Source organism: Notechis scutatus, chromosome 6 (assembly GCF_049901735.1).
Source record: "Notechis scutatus isolate UNSWTSFEM ecotype Mainland chromosome 6, rNotScu1.2, whole genome shotgun sequence".
Classification (NCBI taxonomy): domain Eukaryota; kingdom Metazoa; phylum Chordata; class Lepidosauria; order Squamata; family Elapidae; genus Notechis; species Notechis scutatus.
This window is the reverse complement of record NC_142014.1, coordinates 48,702,465-48,723,657: the sequence shown is the minus strand read 5'-3', so window position 1 is coordinate 48,723,657 and position 21,193 is coordinate 48,702,465. Positions and strand designations below refer to the sequence as shown.

Genomic DNA, 21,193 nt, shown 5'->3' with positions numbered 1-21,193 from the left:
CTCACTGGGGAAATTTGAAGCGTTTATCCAGGATAGATACTACAAAAATCTAGTTTGAAAACACTGCCTTAGCTAGTGCTACTACATTCATTTTTGAACCTAGTACCATTTAAAATATACTGATCAATATACTGATCAATAAGAGACAACGTGATATGCAATGATACTAATTGATGTTATTATTTTAATATATGAAAGAATGAACTGAAGGCGTTTCACGGGAAGATTCACAATTTCCAGAACTAAGTCATATTTAACTCGCAAACTTCGTTTCACCACACAAAGAAAATAGTCAATCATTTTATTATAGGTATACTATACATGTATTATATCAGCTTCCAATTATGGCTGGATGAAGGCAACATATATATTACCTGAGCATAATAAGCAGCATCATAGCATCAAAGAAATGAGCAGAATTTTCTTTATTTTATACCTAAATACATTAAATAGTACTTAGGCATAAGATGCACAAAACATGCTTATTTCTAAATATATTAACAAGTAAATTAAATGCTACAATGATAGCACTCAGCGACCATGCCTATTTTAAAAAGCCAGAAAGGGTTATGCTTACTTAGTAATTTCTAAGGGTTATGCTTACTTAGAGATTTCTAAGAAATGATAGATGTGTAGACTAAACCAGGAAATCTGAAGACAATCCATAAGCAAGTAACAGCAAACCATTTCTACACTATTTCAAGAAAATTATCAATGTAGACACTGGGAATTAAGATTACTAAGTATATTAAATTAGCTTTTAAAAAAAACTATAGGGCATTCTTGTTTGCCTAGAGCAAGTAGTAATTGACATTCTAATCAAATAACATAACTTGAAGAAATTCAATCAGTAGTGGCAGAAACACAAATGATAAGTGGAACAAAGCAAGGGATATCGTCCCAAGTGGCCCTAGCCAATATGCTTGCTACCCTGTTTCTCCAACAATATGGCCTCCCCCAATAGGAAGTCCCAGCATGTTTTATAGGCATGAAATGAAATTAAGCCCCTCCCCCCAAATTAAGGCCTATATTAAAACATGCGAAATGGGGGGGGGGGGAATGGTGGGGGGGCTTGCCATTAGGAAGTACTTTTGTTGCATACCCGGATATGGTGCTGCCTGCGTTGACCCCAATATGAAGTGCCCCACCAACGCTGAGGTCAACATCCAAGCCATCGCTACCCGCCCGCCCAAAGATGCAAGGGGGGGGATTAAGTCACCCCCGAAAAGACGGCCTAGCCATTTTTTCGGGGCTCAAAAAAAAAATAAGACCCGGCCTTATTATATGAGAAACACGGTAATTTGCAGTTATATACTGTAGTATTTAAAGAAAGCATGGCACTGTTTCAATCTCATGAAACACAACATTTAGCCTTCTTTATCTATTAGTTGTGCATGAAAAGTGACCCATTGTTAAGTATAAACACCTGTGTCGTCAGAAGCATTCAAAGTCAATGCACCAGTTAGTTATCAGCCAAATTATAATACATTTTGAAAAAGATACACATTAAGGAAAAGCTATGAAATATTGCAGCATCACTAAAACATGGAAGTATATGAACTAACAGTTTTCAAAAAGGAAAAACAGGGCCAGAAAACCTGGGTAGGCGTGGCTGGGCGGGTCATGTGACTGAAGACTGAACATGGGAGTGAAGGTGTTTTCTTTTCTGTGGGAAACGGGTCCAAATAGCTCTTTGAGTGTTTAAGGTTACAGACCTCTGATCTAGGTGATTTTTGATAGTATAGGAAGCAGCAAACTAATTACTTTGCTTCAAGGTTTCATGAAGTATGTCATTAAGAAAAATAAGGTATACATTCCTGATGACATAAACATCATTGCAGAACATATTATTTCAGTTGAAAATATTTCAGTTCAAAATAATCACAAAACACACAAAAAATTGATGAAATATATAAAGTAATGTATAGTTATCAGCTTGCATAGGAAGGAACTAACCAAGAACAACCTTTGCCACTTTACAAGTAGTCTTCAACTTGCAACCACAATAAGGACCAGTTATTATAAAATGTGTGAGTGCCCATGTGACTACCTCTCTCAACAACCCCAATATTCACACTCCCAACTGTGGTTGTTAAGCAATCTCATGGGTTGTTTCAGGTAAGGAGAGTGGGGTGGAGGTTCTGTGCAGAAGCTGAAAATCCTCCCTACTGAAATCCAAGTAGAATTGTCAGCCCCTGAGCAAAGGGACACTTCATGCATAGTCTGCACTAGGCCTCTCCCTACCCACCTGAGGCATCCTTATGTTCCTTATCTTAGTGGCCGACTCTGCTCTCTGCTTGGATTTTGGCTCCCTCTTGTCTCCGGTGCTGGCTAAAAGAGCCTGCCCTGCCGAAGGAATTCAGCTCCCCTCCATGAATGGAAAGGAACTTCTTTGGTGCTTTGGTGCAGGAATGGAGCGAAAATCTTCAGTATTTCTGCACTCCACCAAAGCAGTTCAGCTTCTCATGAGAGGCAGCTCTTATAGCCAGACCTCAGAGAGGAGAGGCATTTTGTCAGCAAGTGACAGCACTTTGCAATGTTCCCTGCTAGCTTCTCTTTTGACCTGGGGTCCCCAACCCCCGATCCATGGACTGACACCAGGCCACAGCATGCCAGAAACTGGGCCATGTAAACAAGCAAAGCCCCATACGCGGGATGCAGGCAGAATGTGAAATCACACCCCCCTCCGATCTGCAGAAAAACCTCTCTCCATGGAACCAGTCCCTGGTGTCCAAAAGGTTGGGGGCTGCTGCTCTTGACTTTCAAGCAAAGATAGCAGAGAAGTTTGCAAACTGTGATCATGTGATCGTGGGACTTTTGCCAACCAGCTGTAAGTGTGAACAGGTTGCCAAATACTATAAGGATAGTGATGCAGTGTTTGGTGATGACTATAGGGATGGTGATGGTCAGAACTGCTTTGCAGGCCTTATATCACTCTTTCCAGAAATTGTACTTCTAGATCCTTGTTAAATGAACAATTGTAAATCAAGGACTATCTACACATCAAAGGAAATACTGCATTAGCCACAAATTACATTGTGAGATAACTTTACATTTATATAAAGCACTTGTATGTTTTTCTTTGTTTACCCTTTATCCATCCCCAATTTTTTAGGAAGAAATTTACATTCAATTGAAGCAATATTTCATTCTGAGATTGTATTATCAAACAAAATATTTCTGATGAACTTAAGACAGGTACCTTTCTACAAGCAGGACAAAGTCCATTCTCATCTGTGCGAATACGATGCCAACAGAAGCGACAGATCTGGTAACCACAGGTGCAAGGGAAGAAGTTTATGTCATCAATCTCCAGAGGCTCCATGCAAAGGGGGCATTCAACAGGGTCTTCCTTTGCATCTGGGCTGCGAGACATCTCTTCTCACAGAGCAGCAAATATATGTAATAACTTAAGGGAGTAATAAGATCAGCCCAGAAAAAAATGAAGATATTCAAAGATCTGTAAAAGAAAAATAAACATAAATGAATTAGTATTTAAATATATACTGGGATGCAATCATTACTTTTATTTATTGGAATTATACATCTTTATTATTTTCTGATAGAAGTCCTTCATAATATAATTACCCAATCTCCATACTTAATTTTGGATGTATCTCTTACAAGCTTTTAATTAATTGTTGGAAACAGCAGCAGGTAAACTGAATGTCATTGTTAAACCAACTCAAACTACATAAACCATCAACCTGCCTTTCTACTGCTTATATATTGGCAATGTGGTTGTATTCTGTATCTTGATGATCACAATAAGATAGCAAAAGAACTCTTTCCAGGTTTGAAACAGAAAGCCTAAAGGAAATGTTGCAGTGATTGGTTTGGCCCTCCACAACAGTTGCATTCACATATGGACCACTGGGGAAAGTAGTTGTGCATCCCTGTATTATGGGAAACTTCAATCGATTAAAACAATGATATGTGATAGAAACCAATATCCAGGAACCCCTGACCATGGCATTTGGAAGATTGCACTTGGAATGCGACAAGAATTAACAGTGATCTGTATGAATTAACGAATGGAAAATATTTTATCTGTGAAAGTAAGAGAAGAGAAAGTGTGATCTCATAGTGTGATCCCATGGAGAATTAATACATCCAGAGAAGTGGAGGACTGGATTTAATTAATAGTGTATAGTATTTAGATGAAAAGCAGATAAGGATGCTTCTGATCCATCATTAATATGGTCTTTTTGTCAACTGCGCCTTATGCTATGCCTTCTTCTGGACTCCCATGGTAGCTCTGAAAGCTGAAGAAATGCAGTGGCCATGCAAGGATGTCTTTTAAAGGAGCATCTGAAAGGTACAGAGAGGGTACCCAGCACTAAATGCAAAGCACTCCTAGTAGTCAAATATCGCGCACCACTAGATTGAATTAAGTTTAGGAAAATTTAAGAAGGAATTCAGTTACAGAATGGCCTAGAAGAAGTGGATTATCTAAATCTTTTTTTACTTAGGTTTTAGGTTGGGCATATAAGGGACAGAAATACCTATGGCTATGCTAGCAGATCAGCTTTCCTAGAACCTAAATATAACCTAAGGCAGTGTTGGCGAACCTTTTTGGTACTGAGTGATGAAACGGGAGTGCGCATGCCGGAAACCAGAAGAGCAGCCAGCCAACTGGTCTTCCGGTTTCTGGCATGCATGCACATGTGAAGACCAGTTGGCCAGTGGGCACGCGCACGCCAGAAACTGAAGAGTGTCAATGAAGCGTGTCCCCCCCAGCCCACCACCAAGAACAAGCCAGCGCAGCCCCCTCCCCCACTTCTACCAAGGGAGCGCAACCGTTTCCTGGCTGGCGCGCCTCTTACCCTGCACTGGACATTCCTAACAGGCACGTAAAAAGGATAAGGCGCTTCTGCTGCCAATGAACCCCTGGGAAGCAGAAGCACCTGATGAAGAGGGCCAGGATGGTGAATCTGCCACCTTGGCTTGCATGGCTGCAGCCAACAGTGCCACTTCTTCTTCCTCCTCTTCCACCGACGGCATAGGAGTCGGCTCTCTATGCTTGGAAGAGCGTGGCCTGCAGGCTTCTGCCTTTCATTTCAGCAGTGCCACCACCACTGCCCTCCCTGTTCTCCCGCAATTCCTCTCAATAGATAGTGGTGCCATCTTGACGGCTGCTGAAAAACCTGCCAAAAACTTTCATTCTCAGTGTTTGGCACTCCCCCCTCCCCCAAACTACTTTCCACTTAACTACTTAATGAGACCTTGTTGTACCATGGAGCTTGCATGCAAATGGAGAGAGAGAGAGAGAGAGAGATGGAAGTAGGGGCTCTCTAAACTGTGTGTGTGTGTGTGTGTGTGTGTGTGTGTGTGTGTGTGTGAGAGAGAGAGAGAGAGAGAGAGAGAGAGAGAGAGAGAGAGAGAGAGAGAGAGAGAGAGAGAGAGATCTTCAGGCAAGCTGCTGGCAGCAAAGCGAGAGGCAGGAGCTGCCTGAGCAACGAGGCAATGGGGAGTGAAATATGAAGCAAGGCAGGGGGGTGCGGAGAGGCTCCCCATGGCCCACACCGGCTTACCTGAGCGCCCTGCCAGACAGGCACTGAACCGTTGCAACTGCCAGTGCAGATGGGGAGGGGCGTGGAGGGCTTTCCAAACTGTGTGTGTGTGTTTGTATGAGAGAGAGAGAGAGAGAGAGAGAGAGAGAGAGAGAGAGAGAGAGAGAGAGAGAGAGAGAGAGAGAGCGTGCAATCCCTGCTTTAGTTGGATCATTTAAGCTGCTGGGGGTGGCAGTGGGGGAAGGGGGCAGGAGCCATTTTTCTCCTCATCCTCCCCACTGAAGCAGCGGCAGCCACCTAATGATTGCCCCCCTCCCCAACCAGCAAGCCAGCCCCACCTGACCTGCTCCCTGACAGGCCAGCAGGCACAAAGCCTCGCCGTTCTTCTCCTCCCCATTGTCAATCCAGCCCAAGTGGCAGGTATGAAGGGTGTGAAGGACCTGGCCTTGAATTGCTTCCTCACTCAGTTGAAGGCTCCATTCAGCCTCCAAACAGTAAGAATGCCCACATAATGGGACTCCAGTTTGAGCTGCTTCAGCGAGAGACCGAAACCGCATCTCTGTATGGTTTCGATCCGTGCTCGCTGCTGGAGCGCCCTGAGCCAGCTGATTTCAGGGCTAAGCCACCCCATAGAGGTGGTGAAGAAGGGGGAGACTGCCTGCAGGGTTGAGGAGAGCCGCATCTCTCCTCCGCAGCTGGCCATTAATCCCTTTCCCGAAGCGGTTGTAGCGGTGGTGAGAAATGGCCACCACAAAGAAGAACTCGACCGGAAAAGAATGTGCAGGAGGAAGATAAGAAGAGAAAGTTTTGGTTGACCGGGTCAAACAGCAAAAGCAACAAATAAGGTACCCTGGAATTGAAACTGTTAAAAAAAAACAATAACATTTTTCCTAAGAAGATTTCTAAGCTGCGAAGGAGAGAGAAAGGGGAAAGGATTTGTTTTTTTTCTCTCCTCTTCCTATACTGACAGCTAAGCGACTTAAGCAAGAAATTGGAAAAAAATCCACTTTGACATTAATAGGAATTTAATGCTGAAAATAAAAAGTCAAAGGGATAATAAAGATTTCTGGATAATTAAAAGCTTTTGAAAACAGGAAAGGAGAGAAAAAGAATAAAAGGGCAGGATCTGGAAGGGAGGAGACTGCCTGGAATTAAAAAGAATTTACAGCAAAATCTCAACAAGACTTCCAAAAGTTACAACTTAACTGAAACATCGCAACAAAATAGTAAAACCCCAGGAAGAGAAAGTGAAAAAAGAAATAAGAAGAAACAGCTTGGGACTATTTGGATTACTTGGTACTCGGATTACTACTCGGATTACTTGGAGCTTTGGTATGTCCCATCCTGGGCTCTCGATGCAGCATGGAGGAGAATGGGCGTTGGTAGAGGTTACCCTGAATGCCCTTTCTGTCTATGCCGTGAGAGAGCCCAGCCCCTCCCTTGATTCGTCCAGAGAAGGTAAGTCATATTTCTGTATTCATTTTGTGCTTTCAGAGACACCTTTCAGTCTGTCAAGTATCTTCGCCAAAGCTGGGGTCTCTCCCGGGGGCTGGCTTTTATATTTTAGTACAGACTCAGCTAAATGACATCATAGGAAGGAGTCAACCCATCCTGGGCTCTCTCGCAGCATAGACAGAAAGGGCGTTCAGGGTAACCTCTACCAATGCCCATACTGCATGCCTCTGTGCATGCACGCGCGTCTACCATGCATACGTCTCTCCCTGTGCATGTACGGAAGATACCCAACAATCAGCTGGCTGTGTGCATGCGCAGTGGGGCTCTTCCGGGCGACCTCTCATGTGCCGGCAGAAGTGGCTGTGTGTGCCATATGTTCGCCACCACTTATCTTGTATCATTTTTGAAGAATTAAAAATCCCTATTCTGCTTGAAACTCAGCTTAACCAGGCATAAATTAATACCTAAAATCTTGTTCAGTATATCAGAAATTAAGTAAATTTACCTGATGTAATCTAACATTTAATATATCTAAGATTGCAATGGGAATTCAATTTTCAAATTTTGTTCCATTCTAATATAAACCATTTTCCAAAGCTGTTAGCATTTGTACCATTGCTACCACATGTAAAAATAATTACAACCTGATTATTACATTTCTGAAATATTTTAGAAAATGAATTGCCCATGTTAGCAATCAAAACTAGACTAAAATACTAACAAAAGAACATTTTATACTAATTTTGTTAAAGCATAATATTTGAAGTAGATTTAATACTCTTTCACTGAAATTCCCATTGTTGCGTATCTACTATATTCAAATTCTGCATCCATTTAATTATATAGTCTTTGACATGGTCAGACTCCGACCAGATTCTGACTTAAACTAATAGTTAATTGCATAACAATGCCTAATAAGAATCATGTTCTCTAATGGTTCACTAACCTTAGCTCTTTGTGAAGTTGTTTCTTATCAGGCACAAAAAACATTTAAGATTTCTAAAGAACCATGGAATAAAATCAAATAAACACACACGTAATCTATATATTGACTTGATTAGAGATTAAGGAGCCTATAATCTTTTTAATATAACTGAACTTCAATCCCAATCAGCATAATTACTAAAATACTCTAAATTGTACATCCTGGACATGAAATGTGTTTGTGTTATTTACTGAATATTAAGTGTCATTACCACTAGTTCTTAAGCAAAATGACAAAATCCCTTCACGAAATAGTTGCTTCTCCAATAGCAAAAGAAAAAGCTGGTTAAAACCATTCATATATAGGAACAGTAAGACGCAGCACCATGGACAGGGTATAGCAGAAAATATTTTTTTCCCACTTTCTTAAGAAAAGTAATAGGATAGCTGAAGTACTTAGAACTGAATCAAGAGCTAGAAGAGATGTGAAAAGTCATGTCAGAACTCAGTGTAACTAACTGCCTGCTGCTTGGTCATGCTGCTTGGGTTCCATAGCATTACCTCGTTATTCAATGTATAATATTTTAATCATCTTATCTTGCAAAAAAAAAAGAACATTTTAAATAAAATTCACATCCACAACAAAAAAAAAAGTTTACATCTTTTAAGCGAATTATTTCTTTGAAGCAGCCATTCCTATCATCAATCTGTACTTTTTTGACAGATCATTTCTTCTGAAGTTCTCTTTTTAATAATATGTGTTATATATACTGTTGGGTATCCGGTAATTCTCTCCATATCCAATGGAGAAAAGGCTTAATTTAATTTGCACTCTCTTCTGTTCTGGCTAGGTTAGAAGAAAATTTTCCAGGATAGAGAATAATACAATGTAAATTAAAGCACACATTTAAGCAAACAATTTATTTCATTTGGGTCATTACGTCCAATCCTCTGCTCATTGCAGGAATCTAAAAGAGCATCCCATACAGATTGCTATCTAGCCCCATATGAACACATCCAAAAGAGAGGAGCTTATGACTTTGCTGGGCAATTTGTTCCACTCAACCTAACACTCAATCACAATCTGTCTTCATGTATATGGAAGGGTAGTTGCTACAATCACAGAATATGTCTGCTAGGTTCCTTCCTAGAATCTTTATCCTCCTCCAGAGTTTTATCCTCTCTTTTATTAGGTTTCCAAGATCCGGACCAGATCTGACAGGATTTCAAAGATAGTTACAAAGATGCCTCAACAACTCTCTAAATGGATTCAACAGGAAGCTACTTTGGCATCAAAAGCTGTAGTATTTTTATTACCCACCATCCAGTCAGAGCTGGAGAAGCTCCTTGGATGAGAAGCAAAACTTCTTCAAAGAAAAATCAGAAAGTCCAGTTGCCTCTTGAAAAAAAGCACCTTTGGGACAGCAGTTGGCGGATTGTATTTTATAACACTTTTGCTGGATAGATAGATAGATAGATAGATAGATAGATAGATAGATAGATAGATAGATAGATAGAAAGGAATGGAAAGAGGAGAGGAGAGGAGAGGGGAGGGGAGGGGAAAGGAAAGGAAAGGAAAGGAAAGGAAAGGAAAGGAAAGGAAAGGAAAGGAAAGGAAAGGAAAGGAAAGGAAAGGAGGAAAGCCCAGGCTCCTGCATAGCCCAATCACATAGTTTCATTGCGAAGCACAGTTATCCAGCTAGTGTCTTCATAAATCTTAAAGACAAAAATATACAGTATCTATATTCTAGCCTTCCATTTACTCTGGAAACTCACCATTCCCATCTGGCCCAATTCAGGTATTTATGAGCACATATATGGATGGGGTTATTGCTTCTCTAGCAGCAAACTCCAGTTTAGTGAGCCTTCTTGTTTCTTTTTTTTCTATATATCTCTTTCATCTCTAGAGACAGAAATAAAATATAAATATATTATCTCAACCTAAACCTTACAATGATGGAGATTGTTGGTCTTCTAAACCAGTGATCCCCAACCTTTTTTGGCCTTGTGACCCGGTACCGGCATCAGCTGGGCGCCGCAGCCGGTACCGGCATCAACTGGGCGCCGCCATCTTTTTGACGAAAAGTGCTTCCGGTGACCTCACGGAAGCTTTTTTCATCAAAAGATGATGGCGCCAGCGCTCGGTGAGCTTTTCGGGTAGAAATGGCTTTCTACCCGGAAAAGCTCACGAACGCCGCCATCTTTGATGAAAAAGTGCTTCCGGTGAGCTTTCTACCCGGAAAAGCTCACCGGAAGCACTTTTACCAGAAAAGATGGCGGCGCCAGCACACCAGCGGCCCGGTAAGACTTGTTCCGCGGACCGCTCCCGGTCCAGCGGACCGGCGGTTGGGACCCCTGTTCTAAACCAACTTGTGGGTGGACTAAACTGATGAAATGGCGAATTCCTTATTACATTTTTCTATTAAACATTTTGGCCTGGATGCCTTCTTTGGGGTTTGGGATAACTTCACTGCCCTCTTAAGACCATATATTTGCAATCTAATTCCTAACTCTAAAACAAACTGTTTGTGATGACCCAGGGTGGGATACAAAACAAACACAGTCACAGAAAACAGATGAAGCCCCTTTTATTCCTTCACTTTGCTTCCAAGCTCCAAATATTCTTGATGGAAGCCAAAAAACTCCCACACAAACAGTTACAAGAAGAAGGGAAAAAGTAACACAAACCAGGCAAGATAAGGGCTGGAGGACATCCACAGATAACACACACTGGGAAGGACGCCAAACTCGAGAGGAACCATCAACTATAAATATTTCAACACTTTGTTTCCAGCGTTCGCCCATACGCAGGTCCGTACTCTTATTCAGTTGTCACAGCTGCAGCCCATGAAGAGGATCAAGACCCTCTCCTCCTGAGTAGACCACGTCTCTCCCTTATCCTCTCCTCCCTGCGTGCCCTAGGATGGATAGGGGATGGGCCTGGATCCTCCTCTGACTGCTCAGCCAGCCTCTGCCCTTCCCCAGCCTCCTCCACAACCTCCGGACCCACACTTCCACTCCCTGTCGGCTGTTCCTCCTCTCCCTCAGAGTCAGTCTCCACCAGGGGCATGACACCGTTTGTGATATCCAGCAGCTAGAAATCTATCAAAATATTCTGGTGCTAAACATTTTGGGAAGATTTTACTAATTTATATTTATTCCTAATGTCCTTCAAATCACAATACCACCATCAGGACTGCAATGTGACTATCACAGATACACATAACATACCTGTCAAATCTATTTTCGATCTTTACTCTCTCACCTACTAACTTCTGAGGGATCCAAATGTATCCCATATTACTTGGAATGGAGAAGATTCTATCTCTTCTAAACTAGAACTCAACTCTGCTTGTTCCTATGTATATTTAATCTGGATATTTTTGGTGTCTTATTGCTTTTTACCGTGTTTGTATTTTTAAATACTGCCCCTCTGGCACCCGCCAAGCCTCCTCCTTCCTGCTGGGCGTGTGAGCACTTCTGGTGAGGACGAAGAGAAGCACAGTGGGAGGAGGCTTGGCAGCTGCCAGAGGGGCAGAAAGCGGTTTGCAGCTCCCGAGGAGAGGGGCGTGGGAGATTGCGCCCTCTCCTCGCAGGCCAGGGAACACCCATGAAGGGCTCCAATGCTGCAATCTCCCGTGCGCTACCCTCCTTCCCTGCATGCATCAGTCACTCCGCTGGCGGTATCACCCGTTGCAGACACGGGTGGCTGCGGACCACCAACATTTTCTCACGGACCACCGGTTGGCGACCTCTGCTATAGATGAGCCTCAGTATTATACTCGCAAAGGAGGGACCAAGTCACAATTAAAAACAAACAAACAAATAGGTCAGGTGTATTACCATTATTAAGTTACATGGATAACTTGGGATATGCTCTTGTAATGGCATCCATGAATTCTTTTACCCTGTGCAAATTAAAATCCTCCAAGATATAATCCCAGAGAGCTCCATCACCAGCCCAGCCACTGGTGAGTTAAGAAGGTAGCTATGCAGCAGGGGGTCTGCTCCAATAGCAACAATCCTAACTGATCTCACTTGGCACCCAACTTAATAAGTGTCCTACATCTGGCAATCTAAAGAGCAGGATTCATGGATCCCTCCAAATATTTCACATGACCAACACCACCCCATCTCCTCTATCCTGGGATCTTGTCTGGTGCCATACCTGGAAACCAGTCAAACAGATCTCAGAGAGGGGAACTTTTCCTCTTGGCCTAGCCAGTTCTTGATAATGCACCCCAGATCAACTTTTTCATCAACAATTAAATCATGAATAAGGGTGGCTTGATCTGGCACTCACCAGCAGTAGCTGACAACCAGCCAGGGTCTTGAAATGTGGCTTGGGAGCAAGTTCAGAAGGCTGGAACAGCACAATATATAGATTGTCCTGTGGGTGGCCCACCTTCTATCTACCATCATATTTTCCCCTACTCATCGGTATTGAAATCTTATAGCCTGCCCTCATTTCTTCAGAGCCCTCCAGCCTTCCCTGTCCATAGAGGTCCATATTCTAACGCACAGCGCCTCACCTGACACAATCTATAACCAGTCAACTGAGTGGTACCCTAATACCAGGGGCACTTCTGCACAACACTCAACACATCTGGACAATCAAGAATCCACATACAAATCCTCCAATGCCTTCAATCAGACCTCTTGTTGAGGCACCTAATCATACAATTAAATGATTTCAAGCTTCTCCTTTCCAGCTCTCACTGTGAGGATAGACAGAATCAGTCACAATCAGAAGCCCACTAAGTCTATTAAATCAAGTCTGATTCTCAATCCAATCCTCTCAGTAAGATCTTCTTAAATCCCAGTCACTATCATTAAATGAACTCATACAGAGGTGACTTTTTCAATGTCTTCCAACTCTAGCCGGACAGAGGTAAAATGGTTATCCAATCACATGGGGGAAAGGAATTGCACAGCCACAGCCATCCCAATGCAGTATTGTATCTGCTACAATGAAAACATAACCCCCCCATGACCCTGATGAATAAGTAGATCTCTTCTAATACCTGATAATACCATCCAGCTCACTTTGTAGCTCCATCTTCTTTGCAAACTGATAGAAGCTTGTTCATCATCAGTGCTGGCGCCCTTCCTACTGCCATGTTACCAGTCTCTGCCAAACAACCAGAATATGTCCTGTACAAAGCAGTAGATCCTTAAACGAGTAGCCCAACAATCCAGCTTCCAGCGCCATAGCCTCCAATCTAACCACCACCACTGTTGGCTCCAATCCCCCAAGACCAGCTCTCTATGTCCAAATAAAGGAAAGGGCCTCTGAAGCCTCTCATACTTTCCCAGACACACTGACAGCTCAGGATAAAATATAAGCTGCATGAACCAGATGGTAAACCACTCTGATTGGCCCACTCAGGAGATGATCTTGAGAGGCTCTTCTATAATTCAATCAAGAACAGCAAATCTCAACATACTAAAAACCATCTTCCAACAGTATCCATTCAGACCATGATGGGGGAAAAAAACTTGTAAGGTCTTATATAATCTTTAAAATATATTATAAAATATAGTATTACAAAACCCAAACATATTAGATATTTTATATTTTATATATTTAAATATACATCTAATAATTGTTTATAAATTTTTAAATATACAAAATATAAAATAATATAATTTTCAGAAATCTACCAGTATAGTTATAATCTTATATTAGCCAACGATGTTTTCTAATAAACCTGGTACATTTCATAGATTAAATTCTATTCTGCAGAAAGCCTCATCCCTGAACTAGAATTATATTGCCCAAATTTGAAGGATCTAGTTGAAAACACCAGATAAGTACCAAAGCCAAAGTCTCAGATCATTTAGCATCTTGAATAGAATTGTGAAGTATATCCAAAACAAAACAGGAATGATACAGCCAGATCTTCTAGCTTCATTCACTATTCTTTCTCCAGCTCTACATTGTCTTACTCTGCAAAAGCCTAAATCAAAATTTAGTCAAATGTAATTGACTGTTAAAAGATAAAAGTCCGTCAAGAAGGATTAAAGCCAGCAAATGAATAAATCTCAAAAAGGTACTCTTATTACCAATGTTGCTGTGAACAACTCAACATTTTGATTACAATCTATAACCCTTAACTATTTATTACATCTACACATGTCTAACTCCAAACCAGAAAAGACACATCACAATTATAGAATGATATGAAATTGCCTTTTATCAGTTCCTCCTGAATACTTCACTGTTTTAAATAAAACAAATATAGTTCCTAATATTGTTTAAAAAAATTATAATGTATACCATAAATCTAAATTACGATCCATATACATGGAAATCTTCAGTAAAAAACAAATATCTCAAGAATAATGTGGAGACTAGTAGTGCAATTACTCTACAGTAGGTCAAACTTCTCAATAAATTGTGTGAGTTTAAAAAGTATTCAATATTTTTGTTTGATTACTAATTTTCTAGACCGATTACGCCATGACTAATGGTAAAATCCTGATAGGTAAAACTGATTTCCTATTCTTGTACCATCTAAAGTGGATGTGGAAGTAGAGGAATTTATTACCACCCAATTATTATTTAGGCATTGCTTTTTAAAAGAGTTTGGAGTTATAGCCATTTCATCTATTTAGGGTAGAAGACACCATCAAGTGGTTCTCTCTAAGACACTTAAGCAATCTGAAGAATTCAGAAACTCTTTACTGGATGTTAGTGGCTGGTGATTCCACTTTTAATTCTACTCTTAATACTGACATTACTGTTGACATAATTGCCTATTAGTGGTCTTATGTTATTACAAATCTTAAAGAGTCTACTGGTTTAGTTAAACTTTGGATATAAAAGTCAGCTGGGAGACAAGCTGGATCACAGGTGAGAAAAAGCTCATCATCAACACACTGAACATGGATCAGGGTACATATTATTGCATCCACTGCATGGCAAGGGGGGGGCTTTGTGCGCGAGGGCAAGATGACCGCCGCTCGCGTGAGAAGAGTTTCATGTGCACGGGCAATCGGCTGCTGCTCAAATGAGGGGAGCTTCACATACACGCTTGCCCGCTGCCTGTGTCTGAACAGGCCATGATCTGGGGGTTGGGCTTAAGAGGACAAGATCTGTTCTGAAGGAGATGCCGTGACTGTAAATTTCCTAATGAACCAAATGTAGAGCGTGATACAAAGACTTGTACAGGTAGTCCTCAACCTATGACCATTCCTTTAGTAACTGTACAGAGTTACAATGTGATGAAAAAATTATTTAGTACAGGTTTTCAGAATTACAACCATCACAGCTTCCTTGCCTGATTAGGCATTTGGCAATCAGTTCACATTTATGACAGTTGCAATGACCCAGGTCATGTCACCTTGGACATTTGTGATCTTCCCGGTCAGCTTCTGGCAAGCAGAGTGAATGAGGAAACTGGCAGGGAAAGTCTCAAGTTGCAGTCATATGATGTCATACTTATTGGAGTGATTCGCTTAACAACTGCAGCAAAAAAGGGTGTAAAATGGGTGTGGTCATATGATGCAACACTTAACAATCACACTGCTTAATGATGGAAGTTTCTGGTCCCAACTGTGCTCATAAGTAAAGGACTGGATAGTGAAAACAATTATAAACCTTTTTTAACCAAATAATAAATCTAAATGGACAATTGTTCAATAAAGACATATATGCTCTATTTCAAGCAAAATATTTATAAGATAAATAAACTTCTACTATTCCTTTCAAAGTAAAGGAGTAATTACATTCTGAGGAACTCATAATAGAAAATCAAACAGATTCCTGGAAAATATAGCAGATAACTTGTCCCCCAAAATGTAGAGAAAGGAACTGGAGAGTCAGCCATACTCACCTTAACTCTCACTAAGAGAGATGGGGGGGAGTGACCATGCAATATTGTAATTCAGAATTATGCAAGCACAAGGAATATAAAAAAATATTGGACTTTAAAATAACTGATTTCAATAGACTTACGATAAAACTTGGGAAGGATTCCATGGATGAAAATCTTCAAAGGGAAAATAACCCAAGAAGCTTGGGAAATTTTGAAAAATGAGATAATAAAAACCCAGTCTAGCACAATTCCAATGAAGAAGAATAAATAAGAGATCTGCACAAAGAACTCCCTGATAAACTGAAAGATAAAAAGGACAATATATAAAGTAGAAAAAGGGACACATAACTAAGGCAGAATATCAGCAAATAGCCAGAACCTGCAAAGATGAAGTCAGGAAAGTTAAGGCTCAAAATGAACTAAGGTTTGAGACATATGTCAAAAATAACAAAAAAGGTTTTTTGTAAAAACAAAACATAAAAAATAAGAAAAAAACCAAGGGAACTATTGGCCCATTGATGGGAGAAAATGGCACGGTGGTAACAAGCAGCAAGGAGAAAGCAGAATTGCTTAACTCATTTTTTGCATCTGTCTTTACACAAAAAGAAAAAAACAATCCAACTGATTAAAAATATATACCATAAAATGGAGAATAGGAATGCAAGTGAAAGTAAGCAAGAAAATAGTAAGTGAACACCTATCCAATCTAGACAAGTTCAAATCACCAGGACCACTAACACCCAAGATTCCCCAAGATTCTGAAGGAATTGACAGAAGAACCACTGAACCAGATCTTTCAAAGACCCTGGAGCGCTGGGGAACTATCAGATGACTGGAAAAGAGTTTATGTGGTTCCCATCTTCACAAAAAAAGGTGGGGGGGAATGGATTCAGGAAATTACAGCCTCATCAGCCTGATATCAATATCTAAGAAGATTCTGGAAAAGGTATTCTTCTATGAGTACCTCGAGGCAAGCAAAATCATAACCAGAAACTAACACAGATTTGTCAAAAACAGATCATGCCAGACAAATTTTGTTGTGTTCTTTGACAATATAAACAAAATTGTGAAATGCTGTAGATATAATTTGCTTGGACTTCAGTAAGGCATTTGATACAGTAGACCATAATCTACCACTTGAAAGATAGAAAAATGTGGGTTAGACAGCATCAACACTAGATGGATCCGTAACTGGCTGACCAACCACACTCAACATGTAGTCTTTTTAATGAAACCGCATCTACATGGAGAGAAGTACATGTAATCCTCGACCTACACCAGTTCATTTAGTGACTGTTCAAAGTTATAACAGCATTGAACAAAGTGACTTATGACCGTTTTTCACACTTAGGACTGTTGCATCATCCCTATAGTAATGTGATCAAAATCCAGGTATTTAGCAACTCGTTCACATTTAGGATGGCTGCAATGTCACAGGGTGTGATCTCCAAAATCAATGAGAAAGACAGATTCACTTAACCATGTTATTAACTTAACAACCTCAGTGATTCACATAACTGTGGCAAGAAAGATCGCAAAATGGGGCAAAATTTACTTAACAACTTCCTTGTTTAGCAACACAAGTTTTAGACTCAATTGTAATCATAAATTGAGGACCACCAGTGCAGAGGGGTACTTCAAGACTCTGTCTTAGGCCTAATACTCTTCAATATCTTCATAAATGGTTTAGACAATGGGATAGAAGAGGAACTTATCAAAATGAGATGACACCAAGCTGGAAGGAACAGTCAATACTCCAGAAGATAGGCTCAAGATACAGAAGGATCTTGACAGATCTGAATAACAAGGCCATATCTAACAAAATGAAATTCAGTAAGAAAAATAAGTTCTACATTTAGGCAAGGAAAATCAAATGTACAGGTACAGATTAGGTGAAACCTGACTCAATAGCAGTAACTGTGAGGATCTTGGAATCCTAGTGGACAATCATTTAAATATGATCCAACAATATGCAACAGCAGCCAAAAACCATTCCTCCAGGGATGAATCAAGATCACTGAAATTTAGTATGCTTTTAAAGCCTCCCCCCTTATACACTTAAATACTGCTCGTTTTGGTCCCTTTAAATTTACCTAGGTACACAGATGATTAGGGTGCTGGAGGGTAAAATATAAGAACGACAGTTTCAGGAATTGGATTTGTCTAGTCTCTTCTAGTGAAAAGAAGGACTAGGGTGACATGATAGTAGTGTTCCAATATTTGAGGAACTGCTACAAAGGAGCTCAACCTATTTTCCAAAGCACCAGAAGGAAAGACAAGAAACAGTGAATAGAAACTAATCAAGGAGAGAAGCAACCGAGGAATAAGGAGAAATTTCCTGAAAGTGTAAACAATTTACCAGTGGAATGGCTTGTCTTCAGAAATTGTGGGTGCTCCATCACTAAAGCATTTTAAGAAGAGACTGGACAACCATTTGTTTGAAATACTATAGGGTCTCCTATTTGATCAGGGGGTTAAATTGAAAGACCTCACGGCACCTTCCAATTCTGTTTTTCGGTTATACTATAAATGATATGAAGCAAATCTTAAATTCTAGTAGAATTTTCATAAGTAAAAAAAGAAATGTCTAAAGTTACACATAAATCTATACATATTAAAGATTTTAGGAAAATCACAGGTTAGCAGCAACACAAGTAGTTAGCAGCAAGAATCTATATATATGAAAGATTTTAGGAAAAGTAATTGTATAGTAACAATCATAGATTTTTTCCCCTGAGTTCTGGTTAAGATGATTGTATTCCTATTTATTCTATTCTAAATTAATATCAGCACCTACAAAAGACAGAATTCAATCCTAAGATTTATAAATTATAAAAAAATCAAAAACCATATTCTAAAATTATGAATATTCAATATTAAATGCTTCTAAATCTTCTAGTGCACTAATAAACAATTAATTTAAGCATGAACTTTATATTGGAATGCTTTATAGCATTCTTCTATACCGGTAATTAAAATAACTAATGTGATAGAGAAATTTTACTTGCCTTTCAACTTCAAGTAATTCTATCAGAGAGTAAAACCTTATGGCATATTCTAACTCTTCTTCAAATCCAAGTTGATTATGCAGTTCTCCAACCAATCAGATATCTCTATAATCTGTACCAGTTTAAGGTGCAGGCACTTTTTCTTCTGTCATTTATATTTTAAAAATTCACAAAAACATCTGCACAAGATTACCTCACTTTTTTCTACTAGAAAACACTTTTAAATGAAAAATTGAAAAAATACTTGATCTGATATGTGTGCATATCTTACTTTGCTGAGTAAATAATTGTTTCAGTCCCAAACAGCATATTTTAGAGGAATAAAAATGACTCATAGCAATTATATGATCAGGAGAAAAATCTGGAAATCACTAAAATAATTTTAATACTTCATTTTTTCAAGTAAAAATATATATATAAAATTACACACACACATAGTTAAAAGATGCATTAGTTTTGTTTTTGTTTTTAATTAAATCACTGGGCACTTTAAAGATGGTTCTGTGACATATAAATACAATTAAGAAATCTGTGACATTTTATTTTTTAGCAAATTATAAAGGCTCTGAATTGCTTTGGTTATTTGAGTTTGGGGATTAGATACAAACTTTTTAATATTAAATCAATACATGATTTGATTATCAAGTCAGTTTCTGACAGTGTATTTTTACATATCTACTAAGAAGCTTTGCTAATTTTCATGAGGTTTAGTTCAAAACTTATAATACTGTGACTTAGGATACTTAAATATAAGTTTTCCTGGAATTAAAAATTGGACTTTCTCTGTGAAAACAAGTAGTAATCCATAGGACATACTAAATAGCTTATATCTTCTACATACATATTTATAATTCCAGGGTTATTATAAAAGGAAATACTTTTTGTTACTATACTTTGCACTAATCATATTTTTTAAAACAAATAGACGGCATTACAGAATATGGATAACAATTTTTTCAAAAGCCTATTTACTTGAAATAATAAATCTTCAAGACCATCAAACTGAAATAGGTGTGACATTACTAAGCTAGCTTTTAAATATGAAAATTCCACCTTTTATTACAATATGCATCATAGATAAAATATATACCATTATAACTGACTTCTTTACTGACAAACTTGCTTAGTTTACCCTTACATTATCAGGAGTAACTCTGAGAGATTTGTTATATGGAAACATTAGAGCGCAAAATAGATGGATGGTCCACAGCATCCCTTTAAAAAGAGACAAGGTAATCCAAAACCCTGAAGTGTGAAATCTCTTCTCTAATTGCTTAACTCAAGAATACCAAGAGACATATAATAAAAGGAACAGAAAACCTATTAAGAAAATATCCAGGGAAACTCAAATGGTATATAAAAATAGTGTAAAAGAGGAAACACCCATACAGGTGTTAACTGACACCCACAACCAAACACACGTGCTGCTACTGTGGAGACTGGAATTCTTCCCATTTCTTTTCAACATATGGGAAAGTAGATTTTGGTTGTTTTTATTTTGTTTCGGGTTTTTTGCACCCCACCTCATCTGAAACCCACCAAAGCACCAATCGCTTACCGCAGCAGGTCCAGCCACCTCTCACCTACTAAAGCTGGAGTAGATGCAAAGAGAAGATGCAAAGCACGAAAGTACTGCACAGGTCTCTCCGTCTCCATTTATTCCTGCCCACCTCCCCAAAAAGCCGGAGCCTGGGTTCCCAGGGTTAGTCGGATCCTCTCTCCGACCAGATCTCCGGCTCAAGCAATGAAGCCCCAGAAGCCCCCTACCGCTGCCGGGGAAAGACTGTCGGCCCTCGCCGCTGGCATAGGCTTCCTTTGCCTTCCTCCTACCTCTCCGCCCTAGAGAGACCCAGGAGCCGAGGCAGACAGAGGACTGAGAAAAGTTGAGGCCTTCAGGATCCCGGAGAAGCCGCCTCCACGCTCTCACAACTCGGGCTCCCCCAGCCCCTACTGCTCGCTCATTTACCCACCTCGTCGTCCCTGTTCCACAGCAACCGGGCTGTCTGGTGGCGGGGGCGGCAATACTCTCTCGGGCCCTGGTTCTTTTTGATGATCGCGGGGATAGAGCTGAGTGTCTCCACCGACGACCTTTATTTGAGAGACGGGTAATCTCTAGGCTCTGCGCGCTCCGCTGCCAGACCGGCCACCATCTTACATTAGGGTGAGACTGCCCGCCTGCCCCGGACGCGGCTTACAAGACGCGTGCGCACAAGTCACCAGAGAGTATCTTGGTGCGGGGGAAGGAAAAAGTAGAAAGAAATGCGACGCAACCCGAGAGCATGATGGGATTAGTAGTTTTAGTGATCACCTTTTTCTAAATTCGAAGGGTAGGTGTTGAGCCACCAGCGAGACTGATTTGTGTGTGTGTTAGTAGTAATCGGCCGTATAAAAATTGTTTTTTTCAATGAGTCCTTTCATATAAGTATACGCTATAATGTAAATGGACTGGGTATCAACTCGGGTTTCTGTTAAA

At 40.1% G+C, this 21,193-nt stretch overlaps 1 protein-coding gene across 8 annotated transcripts in view; it reads right to left on the bottom strand.

The window, feature by feature from the left end:
- The window catches only part of CNOT4 (CCR4-NOT transcription complex subunit 4), a 79,913-nt gene extending 58,995 nt beyond the window's left edge, over positions 1-20,918 (bottom strand). For 4 of the 8 annotated variants that reach the window (XM_026694333.2, XM_026694328.2, XM_026694339.2 and 1 more), the window contains exons 1-2: positions 20,691-20,903; positions 3,203-3,460 (exon numbers count right to left, since the gene is read on the bottom strand). In XM_026694333.2, coding sequence (XP_026550118.1) covers positions 3,203-3,376 — 174 coding nt within the window. In that variant the 5' untranslated portion in view covers positions 3,377-3,460; positions 20,691-20,903. Of the gene's footprint in view, positions 1-3,202; positions 3,461-20,690 lie in introns of all 8 variants that reach the window. The other 4 variants (XM_026694350.2, XM_026694322.2, XM_026694344.2 and 1 more) reach the window with 4 other exon arrangements.
- Between the last annotated feature and the right edge of the window lie 275 nt (positions 20,919-21,193).